The sequence below is a fragment of the Saccopteryx bilineata genome, chromosome 5 (genome assembly GCF_036850765.1).
Source record: "Saccopteryx bilineata isolate mSacBil1 chromosome 5, mSacBil1_pri_phased_curated, whole genome shotgun sequence".
NCBI lineage: Eukaryota > Metazoa > Chordata > Mammalia > Chiroptera > Emballonuridae > Saccopteryx > Saccopteryx bilineata.
In genome coordinates this window covers 21,201,567-21,213,693 of record NC_089494.1, presented here as the reverse complement: position 1 = coordinate 21,213,693, position 12,127 = coordinate 21,201,567, and the positions used below count along the sequence as shown (strand labels likewise).

At 44.9% G+C, this 12,127-nt stretch overlaps 2 protein-coding genes across 3 annotated transcripts in view; one reads left to right on the top strand and one right to left on the bottom strand.

Annotated features, from left to right (window-relative positions):
- Window positions 1-10,552, top strand: part of ATIC (5-aminoimidazole-4-carboxamide ribonucleotide formyltransferase/IMP cyclohydrolase) — a 31,592-nt gene extending 21,040 nt beyond the window's left edge. The window contains exons 13-17 of one of the 2 annotated variants that reach the window (XM_066280365.1): window positions 3,167-3,259; window positions 4,812-4,994; window positions 7,342-7,497; window positions 8,385-8,541; window positions 8,648-10,552. In XM_066280365.1, coding sequence (XP_066136462.1) covers window positions 3,167-3,259; window positions 4,812-4,994; window positions 7,342-7,497; window positions 8,385-8,504 — 552 coding nt within the window. In that variant the 3' untranslated portion in view covers window positions 8,505-8,541; window positions 8,648-10,552. Of the gene's footprint in view, window positions 1-3,166; window positions 3,260-4,811; window positions 4,995-7,341; window positions 7,498-8,384; window positions 8,542-8,643 lie in introns of both variants that reach the window. The other variant, XM_066280364.1, reaches the window with a different exon arrangement.
- The window catches only part of FN1 (fibronectin 1), a 351,744-nt gene that overhangs the window by 264,108 nt on the left and 75,509 nt on the right, over window positions 1-12,127 (bottom strand). The window lies entirely within an intron of this gene.

The following is a 12,127-nucleotide window of genomic DNA, read 5'->3' as shown; positions in this document are numbered from 1 at the left end:
ACCGCCCACTTTTGTATCTCTGTCAGTAGTAAAATTTCTAACCTCCCACCGGTTCCACAGTAATGGTGATTTATAAAGTAGGGAAGTAACTTTACTTTATAAAATTTATAAAGCAGAGTTACAGCAAGCTAAAGCATATAATAATAATTACTTACCAAGTACTTTATATCAGATTTTCACTAAGTTTGGCAGAATAAATCTTTATAAAACAACTTAACTATAGTTCAATCTATCTTTTTATTTATACTTTGGTTGCTCTGCTTCTGCCCACCATGAAAGCTGGAATGCCCACTAGTGGGCGGGAGGGACCAGGTTGACTACCACTGGACTAGACTCTGTTCCCAGGTCTGACCGCTGAGGCTTTAAGTAAAATGGCTGGAAATGAACTTTAAAGCCTGTATTGGGATAGTTCTGTTAGGAAACACATGGTGACTAAGACATGATCTTTCTTTGTGAAGTTACTGGGTATTCTTCCATTTTTAACTTTGAAAATTAACGGTTCGCTGAGGCAGAGGAACATATAGGTATTATACATAGAAATGTCTTTCCTTTGAGCCCTTCAAATTCATTCCTTGGCGAAGGCTGTGAGGTACTGGGATTTTCACAATGGAAACAATATTTTGCAGCTGTGTAACTTTAAGTAGCTGACAGTAAAGTGAGGCTTTCCTATTACTTTATTAAGCTGTTTGGTTAACACATCTTTAGAAATACAGAAAGCGTATTGACCTAAATGCCATGTTGACAGTCGTGCCTAACTATTGAGATACTGACTTCTTACAAAGTTTTCCTTGTAGGTTTGCAGGTATTGGACTGATTAATAATTAAGCAGTAATTGATAGGTTTTGTGCCTTTGGTTGTACTAGCTTGGATTTTTTTTTTAACAAAGATTGAGGGGATGATTTTAATTGCTCTTTTATCTCAATTCTTTTCTACTTGTTTTATATCTATTTTTTAATTGAAATTTGGGAACCTAGGGGTAAGAAGGATTTTTTTTTTTCCTCCTTTATATTTCCCTCTCTTCTTTAAAAGCAGGTTTTTGTTAACATTCCAGCCTCAAAGTCATCAGATTGCACTATTGGGTCTAGACTGGTTTCAGTCCTGGGAGAGCAGGAGAAGTGTAAGGGGTGGGTATTAAGCATTAATGAACACACCTGGATTGTTGACTCTTCATTTCTATAATATTGCTTTCCTTTGCTTTAACTACGTATCTGTGCCATCGGCGACTCAGACAGCAGCTGCAGATAGGAAAGGATGCGTTCCATTAATAGCACCTTAGAATTACAAATCCTTAAGAAATCCTAACAGTGTTTTTTAATTAAGATTCTAATTTTGAGAGTAAAAAAAATAAAAATTATGGACTTACGGACTCTCATGCAGTTTTAAGAGTTCCCATGTACCCTTCCCCCCACTTCCCCTCGTGGTCAAGTCTTGAACCGTAGTCCGGTGTCTCCATCACCGCCCGGACCCCTCCTGTTGCCCTGGGTTGCTCACTCACCTCCCTCTCACCCCACCTCCACCTTAACCTTGGGCAGCAGCTACTCTGTTCTCCCTTTCTGCAAGTGTTGTTCATTGCACATTCACGAACAGGTGTTTGTGTGCACGTAGGTGTTTATTTCCGTATAAAAGCCCTGGAGTGTAATCGCTGGGGTGCCGTGTCGTATTGTAGTTGCATGTTTCGGTTTTCTAAGAAACTGCCAGACTGTTCCAGACTGGGCCATTTTACATTCGCCCCTGCAGCGGAAGAATGGTTCAGTTTCTCTGCATTCTTCACAGCTTTTTTCTAGATGTCTCGTCTTAATTGTCATTTCCTAACAGCTAATGATGGTCATTTTCTCACATGTTTATTTGCCATCTGTACATACTTTTTGGTGAAATGTCTGGCCATGTCCTTTGCCAGCATTTTCTCATTAGATTTTTTTTTTTTTTTTTTTGCATTTTTCTGAAGCTGGAAACAGGGCGAGACAGTCAGACAGACTCCCGCATGCGCCCCACCGGGATCCACCCGGCACGCCCACCAGGGGCGATGCTCTGCCCACCAGGGGGCGATGCTCTGCCCATCCTGGGCGTCGCCATGCTGTGACCAGAGCCACTCTAGCGCCTGAGGCAGAGGCCACAGAGCCATCCCCAGCGCCCGGGCCATCTTTGCTCCAATGGAGCCTTGGCTGCGGGAGGGGAAGAGAGAGACAGAGAGGAAAGCGCGGCGGAGGGGTGGAGAAGCAAATGGGCGCTTCTCCTATGTGCCCTGGCCGGGAATCGAACCCGGGTCCTCCGCACGCTAGGCCGACGCTCTACCGCTGAGCCAACCAGCCAGGGCCAGATCTTTTTTTTTATGCATGAGTTTTGAGAGGTCTCTATATATTTTAGATACTATCAATAGTTTTTTGTTAGTATGTGGTTTGCAGATATCTTCTCTTGCTCTGTAGCTGGTCTTATTATCCTCTCAATATGGGGTCTTTTGCAGAGTAGAAGTTTTTAATTTTGATGAAGTCTGATGTGTCAGTTTTTCAGTTAGCTTATTAATTGGTAGACAATTAGCTGCTGCTTATGTCCTTTGTCCACTTATGCTAACAGATATCATCTTTCTTTTCAGTTTGTATTTCCCCCTTATAGTAAAGATAGTGACTTTGGGGCTATAATAGTTGTTTTATATTGTAACAGGCAATTCACAGTGCAGTTTTGAATAGTCTCTACTTAGAATATTCTGAATGGAGCGAAAATGATCCTAGTTTGACTTTCTCTGGACAGCACTGGCTGTGTGTGGGCATCACAATTGTTTGTGATTTCTGTGAAAATTCTCAGTGTTTTTCCTAAACAAATGTTATCGCATCTTCAGGTTCTTGTTGGCACTATGGCAGAGAAAACAGTATTTGTTAGTGTTGGAGTGGATATGGTATTTCGTATCTTGTGTAATAAGTAAGCAGACTTAGCTAAAGGAGTTACAAAGCAGCATCAGTTTGAGTCGCTGATGCAGTAGGCATGGTGCTCCATCCCATGACAGATAAGTTCAGTATTGAGTCTTTCAGTAGAACACGCTGGGGCTTAGTTAGCATGAATAGTTCACTTCATTCCGTCGTTTGAGAGAGGTACAATAAATGCCATATAAGATGCTTACAGACGAATGAAGCTGAAAAAGCCTGGTGCCATTTACCATTCTATGTCTCTGCAGTTGCCGGACTCTGCGCTCCGAGACCTCATCGTGGCCACCATTGCTGTGAAATACACTCAGTCTAACTCTGTGTGCTATGCCAAGAACGGCCAGGTAACCGCGCTGTGAAACTCACTGAGGGCACTCTTGTTTTACCCAACGACACTCTCATATACATCTGTCTCTAGTGCTAGACCACTTGAAGGAGAAAATTTGCCAGTTTTTTCTCTCCTGGGTTTGTCAGTATTTCCTAAATAGTTGTTGGACTGTTCAAACTAATAACGATTACAAAGTAGCTTTGGATGTAAGTATTAAAATGAGTCACTTTGCTTTTTTCCCTGGGACAAGCTGGCACGTTTTGGCTTAGTGGGACTTGAATAGCTGCTATGAAACTGATTTATTCACCAGCCTCCCTACCCTTTGTAGAATAAGGAAGAAAGAATGCTAATGCCACCCACCAGCTCGTATTTGACTGCTTGTATTTTTACATAGGTTTTTTTTTTAGTCTAACAAGAATTCGTAGACGAGGAGTTAACATGACATTTTAAGATCAGGTTTACTGAGGCATAATTTGTATTCAGTAAAATTCACTCTTTTTAGGTGTAGAGTTTGACCAGTTTTCACAAATTTTATAGTTGTGTGACCATTGCTGTCATCAAATTACTGAGCATTCCTTACTGTCTGATGCTGGAAGCCAACTATTGAACTTTTCCACCAGTGTTCTGAGCCATAGAGCAGTGCTCTGGGCCACAGAGCGGTGCTCCGGGCATAGAGCAGTGCTCCCGGCATAGAGGGGTGCTCCGGGCCACAGAGCAGTGCTCCAGGCATAGAGTGGTACTCTGGGCCACAGAGCAGTGCTCCAGGCATAGAGCGGTGCTCCAGGCATAGAGCGGTGCTCCGGGCATAGAGGGGTGCTCCGGGCCATAGAGGGGTGCTCCGGGCCACAGAGCGGTGCTCCGGGCCATAGAGCTGTGCTCCAGTCCATGGAGCGGTGCTCCGGGCATAGAGCGGGGCTCCGGGCCATAGAGCGGAGCTCCAGGCTATGGAGCTGTGCTCCGGGCCATAGAGCGGTGCTCCGGGCATAGAGCGGGGCTCCAGCCAGAGTGCTGGGCCGTGCTAGCTTCTCACTCAGGCCTCTCCAGCCTCTGGGGTGAACTTTCCTCTGCCTTTGCTTCAGCAGCAGGGGGCCCATTCTTCTCATGGTGTTCTAGTGTTCTGACCTCTTCTCTTGGCATTCGTTTGGCCCATAAGTGGGAGGGGAGGGTGGATACTAATGATGGTGTACCCTGGAAGACCCTCTCAAGTTCAGAATCTGAGTGATTGCCTGTGGTTGAAAGATAGCTAGTGTCTGATACTAGAAACCGGGGAGATTGTGGCTCCCAGTTTCTCAGGTTCTGGTAAGTTCCAGTAAGACCATGCTTCATTCTTGATGTCCCAGAGTTCTAGAAACTTCCAGACTATTAAGAGGTAAAATGTATAGATATTAGTCATAAACCTCTTGCTCTCACCTTTTAATGTCTTGAAAAGTATCTGCATTTCTCTTATTTTTGCCTGCTTTTCTTTTTCCACAACATCAATAAGTAGATTTTGGGAATCGGCACAAAAGATCCTTTGAGGCAGCCGTGCGGTTGGCAGAGGAGTTCATTTTCATGTCCGTGCTCTTCAGGTGATTGGCATTGGAGCGGGGCAGCAGTCTCGGATCCACTGCACACGCCTCGCAGGAGATAAGGCGAACTCGTGGTGGCTCCGACATCACCCAGGAGTGCTCTCGATGAAGTTCAAACCCGGCGTGAAGAGAGCGGAGGTCTCCAATGCCATCGACCAGTATGTGACCGGAACCATCGGCGAGGTAGAGGGCTTGTCGCTGGTTGTGAGTGGAATGTGTGAGTGTGTTCGCCCTTTGCTGTGTAGCAGACTTTACCTTCATCACTATAGAGAGAAAATGCTCTTTTTTGGGAATTCTCTAATTACCTAAAGTTGTTCATCTAAACTTACTGCCAATCCCTCATTGTCTTCTGTCTCACTTATTCCTTTCTGACACCACACATTTTCTCGGTCTTTTTAAAGTATAAGCATTGGTTTAGTTTTGTGTGTTTGTACTTCCCTGTGGGTGGTAAGCTTCTGAGGCAGGCCCTGAGTTGCAGCCATCTTGAGCGGACCCAGTGCTACACATGGCGGCGCATTAGCTGTGTGTTGCCCATTATGTACAGATCACTTGATAGGTAACCAGTGTCTCTCTTCGTCTCCACCCAGATCTTCTGTAAGCACTATTAACAACTCAATGGCTTTTTGTTACATTTGATGTCCTTTAATATTTTTTGTTTTAGAGAAGTTATATGGGTACATTAAAATTGCAAGTAGCTGCGGTGGTCTGTCAAAAGAACGGAATACCCTGACCAGTTGGCTTAGTGGTAGAGTGTCGGCCTGGCATGCAGGAGTCCCGGGTTCAATTCCCAGCCAGGGCACACAGGAGAAGCGCCCATCTGTTTCTCCACCCCTCCCCCTCTCCTTCCTCTCTGTCTCTCTCTTGCCCTCCCGCAGCCAAGGCTCCATTGGAGCAAAGTTGGCCCGGGCACTGAGGATGACTCCATGGCCTCTGCCTCAGGTGCTAGAATGGCTCTAGTTGTGACAGAGCAATGCCCCAGATGGGCAGAGCATCGCCTCCTGGTGGGCATGTCGGGTGGATCCCGGTCAGACGCATGCGGAGTCTGTCTGACTGCCTCCCCGTTTCCAACTTCAGGAAAACAAAACAAAAACAAACAAACAAACAAAAAATATTTACATATAAAACAGAATAGAGGCAGAGACGGGGTCACAGGAACCAGAGGGACAGCAGTCAGAGGGAAGGGGGATGAGCGGATGGGATCAGAGAAGGTAAAGAAACTATATATACATAATATATAGATACAGGTATCAGGACAGCAAATCCCAGAGGGAAGGGGGGAGGGAGGGGGGTGGGGGGCAAAAGGGGTATAAAAAGGGACACGGGTGGGGAAGAGGGAGTTATATTCAGTGGGACACTTGAATCCATGTAAACATAATAAATTAAAAATTAAAAAAAAAAAAGAATCGAGTTCAGCCTAGTTCTGAATATGAGCAAGTGCTCGAGAAATACCCTAGAAAGCCAGAGAAGGGCCCTGCAATCAATGTCAGAGTGTTCTCTGTAAGCGAGTCCCTGCACTGCGGCGTTCATTCAGGGACAGGGTCCGGGGACGTAGTGAGTGTCCATGAAGGTTGAGGCTGCAGAGTGTACCTTGTACCTGAAGTACTTGAAACAGCGTTTCCCATTTTTTACTTTAATCTTTTATTTTTCTGTGTGATATTACCAAGCAAAACCCTGCTAATTTTCCTGAAAGAGCCTTTATATGTGAAAAGGAATAAAAATATAGTATGTTGTAAGCCAAAAAAAATCACCCAAAATAGAAGCAGCTTCTTAAAATATGAATATTGTGAATTGTGGTTTGATAGTATGTCTATAAGACTGTCTATATATTTGAAACTAATTGTATAAGTGTAGTTTTAAAATGCCCCTCATCTGCTGGACTCAGGTTCTAGAACCGAGGTCGCCAGCTTGAGCACGGGCTTATCTGGTTTGAGCAAAAGCTCACCAGCTTGGACCCAGGGTCGCTGGCTCGAGCAAGGGGTTACGCGGTCTGCTGCAGCCCCACGGTCAAGGCACATATGAGAAAGCAATCAGTGAACAACTAAGGTGTCGCAACGAAAAACCGATGATTGATGCTTCTCATCTCTCTTCGTTCCTGTCTGTCTATCCCTCTCTCTGATTCTCTGTCCCTGTAAAAAAATAAAAAATTAAATAAATAAAATAACTTGGGCAGAGATTAAAGAACAAAATATATTTGGAATAGCCTGATGTAGGAAGTAAATGGTAGTCTTTATTTACTATACTTACACTTTTCTTTCTTAATGAAATGTTGGAAGCATTTTTTAATTTATTTCAGACAGAGAGAGAGACATTGATTTGTTACTCTACCCATTCATGCATTCACTGGTTGATTCCAAAAGTTTTTTTTTTTTTTTTAAGAGAGATTCTAGAAATCCAAACTTGAATGTGAACAGTCATTATTTATCGTCTAGCAGCCCCGGGAACAATGCCCGGGTGCTCTCCGGCATGCTCGCATAGGACAGTGCTGAAGGAGGTGTCAAAGCCTTTCTCTTACTCTTCCCCCCATGCGTAGGATGAAGATTTAGTCAAGTGGAAGGCACTGTTTGAGGAGGTCCCCGAGCTGTTAACCGAGGCAGAGAAGAAGGAATGGATTGACAAACTCAGCGAAGTTTCTCTCAGCTCCGATGCCTTCTTCCCTTTCAGGGACAATGTAGACAGAGCTAAAAGGGTAAGTGTGGAATGCGTGTGCATTTGCAGAGAATTGATCCTAATATAGAAACTTTCAGAAATCCTGCTTCTGATTTTTTTTTTTGTATTTTTCTGAAGCTGGAAACGGGGAGAGACAGTCAGACATACTCCCGCATGCGCCCGACCGGGATCCACCTGGCACGCCCACCAGGGGGCGATGCTCTGCCCCTCCGGGGTGTCGCTCTGTCGTGACCAGAGCCACTCCAGCACCTGGGGCAGAGGCCAAGGAGCCATCCCCAGCGCCTGGGCCATCTTTGCTCCAATGGAGCCTCGCTGCGGGAGGGGAAGAGAGAGACAGAAAGGAAGGAGAGGGGGAGGGGTGGAGAAGCAGATGGGCGCTTCTCCCATGTGCCCTGGACGGGAATTGAACCCGGGACCCCTGCACGCCAGGTCGACGCTCTACCACTGAGCCAACCAGCCAGGGCCTGATTTTTAAGTTCTGTGAGTGTATGTATTTAAGCTATGGCAGTGTGCTACATCATTGATATTATTTTCTTTAAAAAAAAAGACTTTATTGATTTTAGAGAGAGGAGAGAAAGGCAGAGGTGGGCGGAGTGGGAAGCATAGTTGCTTCTCGAATGTGCCTTGACTGGGCTTGGGTTTCAAACCGACGACCTCAGCATTCCAGGCTGACGCCTGATCCACTGCACCGCCACAGGTCGGGCTCTATCGTTGATACTAGAGAATTGTTTTGACTTCTCCATTTGATGTATGCATAACTCAACTCCTGTTACTTTTGCCTTTTTGCCTGAGTAATCCAGTCTGCAATGTGAATTATTCTTAGCTTATGTTTTTGAGATGCAGATTTTGACTTTTGTACATTTTAACATGAAATGGGGTTTTGAAAGTCTGTCTTTTCCCCCGCAGAGTGGCGTGGCATATATTGCTGCCCCGTCCGGTTCCGCTGCGGACAGAGTTGTGATTGAGGCGTGCGATGAACTCGGAGTGGTCCTCGCTCACACGAGCCTGCGGCTCTTCCACCACTGATTCCACGCACATCACTGTAACGTTTGCTTGTGTGCAGGTGGGAAATTTTGAAAATACTTTTTAGAAAAATAAAGCATTAAATCTGAATAATAATCTTGGATCCATGGTGTCTGATAATTGTATTTAATTTGTCCTAAAGATAGGCTCTTGAGCATGATGAAGATTATGCAACAATATTTGTATAAAAAATCCAGGAGTATCCAGACCTCCTTGAGCTCCACTCATCCCAGAACATTACCTGTGAGAAACTTCTACCCACCATCACGTGACCCAGAGCGTCTGAGCAGCTGCTGACTAGAAGGCACACCGTCTAAAGCCCCAGTGGTTTCTTCCGGGGGGACTTGACTCACACCGTTTCTTTTAATCACAGTTCTAAAAAGTGTAGATTTCTGCCTTCTAAACAAACAGATTGTATCCTGTGAAGCGAAATTTAGAAGGGGTTAACAAGTCTTCTGTTGACCCCATATGTGGATAATGCTGGGATCTTTTTCCCTCTGTAAGAAGTGAAATGTTTCCCATAATTTCAGTAAGCTCTTGACGTCCCCTCTGGAGCTGCATACAAATATGTGATTAATGTTTGGTGCCCAGAATCAGACCAGTACCCCACTTAGAGGCCTCTCACGGAAAAGTGGGGCATGGGGGGAGGGCAGCACCTCCCTGTGCCAGGACATGAGCGCCGTGCGTCTGCGTCCCTGCACGCGTGGTCCTGCCTGTCCCCTCGGTTCCACCTGAGACCAGTGAGAACCTTTAGTCCTCTCTTCCCTTAATAGATGAGTCCCACCCACTTCCCGTGTCTTTAACCTACCTCCTCCCTCAATTAAAAAATCTGCAGGGTTTTTCATTTTTTAAGGTCATTGTTCTAGTCATTAATGTATTGACTAATGTCATCCTTGTATAGTAAGTACGCTGCCCTACTGAACCAAGGCTGACTTGCGTGGCATGACCAATGAGATAAAGTAAGAGAATGTGTGACCTCTGAGGGTAGGTCATAAAAGGCATTCTCCGTTCCTTTTTATTCATGTCAGTTATTGATATATTTCAGATTTGGAATCTGAGTTGATAGCTATATTCTCCTCCTGGTAAGTAAGGGAACTGTGTTCACTTTCACGACTTTGTCCCTCCTCACCCCCCATAAATGCCATAACGACTCCTAGACCTTCAGTTCTGTTAAAGAGAAATAAATAGTCCTAAGACAGCTTTCCAAGCTTTCTGCTGACCTTTACTTCACGCCTCTTGCGGTATCCCCTGAGTGTATCTCTCCTCTTGTAGAAACCACGCAGTGTGGCCTGCTAGGCACAGCAGTTTGGATAAGGCAGGCCTATGGGAAGTAGGTAGAAGAGCTACAGTTTCAGGAATAATTTTTAAACAGTCATCTATGTCACCATCAGTCAGGTCAAGAAAAGATCATTTTGTCAGCAGACCCCTCCCCTATTCCTATTCTAGGTTGTGGCCCCATCCTGCCCTCCAGGAAGTTGCCGCGAGCCTTTTATGACAGTCAGTACCTTGCTTTGCCACTCGCCTGCTGGGTGGTCTTATAAAGTGGGGGCTGATTTGCTCCTGGAGAAGGAGAATAGCTCCCTCTTAAAAGTAAATGCCCTGGTGGCAGTTTGTTAAGTTCAAGGCCCCTCTCTGCTACTAACCTGGCTAATTCACTTAGCCTCTCCCTCACCTTCCATTTGTAGAGTAATGGTGCGAACAGTATCACCTAAGGCGGCTGTTCCAGGAGTCAGTGAGACAGAATAATACGTAAGAACACTTAGACACCACCTGGGACATGATGAACACTGTTTATAAAAATGTGGTTATTTTCGTAATGCTTCTGTGCATATGAGGGAATGGAAAGGAGTGGAGGATGGTATTAATGGATGGAAATCACCATCAAAAGTAGTAAGTGTATATGGAAAATCTTATTATGGTTTCTATGAAGGTAGCCAAAACATTTCTGAGTTCTGTCAGTAGCCAAAACATTTCTGAGTTCTGTCAGCCTTTCACCTACTCTGTTTACCAATAAATAAAAGTTGGATATTTTAAGACTTTCTGGAACTAAATTAGTATTTTCTTTGTATTAAAATATATAAAACAATTACCATTTTAAACATTTTTAAGTGTACAAGTCACATGGTTTTTAAGTATATTCAAAAGATGGTCCTGCCATCACCACTACTGAGCTCCAGAATGTTTCATCACCCCAGAAAGAAACTGTCCTTGCTAGCAGTGATTCCCTGTTCCACCCGTCCGTCCATATGAATGGAATAGTATGATATGTGACCTTTCGTGCCTGGCTTGTTTCACTTAGCATCATGTTTGCAAGACTCGTGTAGAATGTAGGGTGCGTCATTTCTTTTTACTCAAATAGTGTTCCACTGTATGGATAGACCACAGTCTGTCTGCTCATCAGTGATGGACATTTGGCTCCTTTCCACTTTTTGACTCTTAAGCATAACGGTGCTATGAACATTTCTGTGCAGGTGTTCATGTGAATACGTTTTCAGTTCTGCATGTATACCTGGGAGGGGCACAGCAGGGCCCTGTGGTAATTCTATGGTTAACTTCTGAAGAACCACCAAACTTTTCCACAGCAGCTGCACCATTTTACATTCCCATCAGCAGTGTATCAGCAGGGTCCCAGATTCTCCACCGAAGCAGCATGTTTTTGAGTTAAACACAGTATAGCTTTTTGGCACTTAGGTCAACATCTTCCAGCTAATGCTGAGTTCTACATATCAGCCGGTCTCATGTCAAGTCCTGTCCAGCATTCTCCTGGCAGAAGCAGTGCTTCCTTCTGGAACCAAATAGCCGTGTCCAGAATACCGGGATGCAAAAGAGAAGTCCAGGCGGGGGGTCCTTAGCCGTTGATGTGTCTCGTGTAAGGGGAGTCAGCTATGGCGGGCAACCCACAGGGCAGGTGATTCCGGTCCCAGCGAGTGCAGGATGCTGACCATCACCCTGTCACCCCGTCACCCCATGCTAGCGGCCTTCCCCAGCCTCCCAGCAATGCTCACTGCAAGTCTTTGGGGGCTCCACACCAGTGCTGTTTGAGTTCAAGTTGCCTCCTAAGTTAAAACCTATATGTGTCTTAAAGACCAACCAGGAAATTAAGGAAATGTGAAACATGCTTTAATATCTCCTACTTACTCTACTGACGAATGTTAAAGAAAGAGTTTCTCATTTTTGGCTTTCCACTGAAGCATCAATTCTCTTGCTCTTTTATTACTTAAAGTATTCTCTTCCTTTGTAATTTATATAGATTTTTGTTTGCAATTCAAATGGAGTTTTAATGAGGATATGGAGAAGAACCATGTGGCAATGATAATAACTTGCATCTCAAATATAAGTATCACATATTTAAATTTTTTAATTTATTGATTTTTAGAGGCAGGGAAGAAGAGAGGAAAAGACATCAATTTGTTCCCCTTATTTATGCATTTCCTGGTTGGTTCTTGTCTGTGCTCTGACCGCGGATCCACCTGCAGCCTCGGCATGTTGCGGCTGTGCTCTAACCAGCCAAGCTGACGGGCATGTTGCAGCTGTGCTCTAACCAGCTGAGCTACCGGGCATGTTGCGGCTGTGCTCTAACCAGCCGAGCTACCGGGCATGTTGCGGCTGTGCTCTAACCAGCCGAG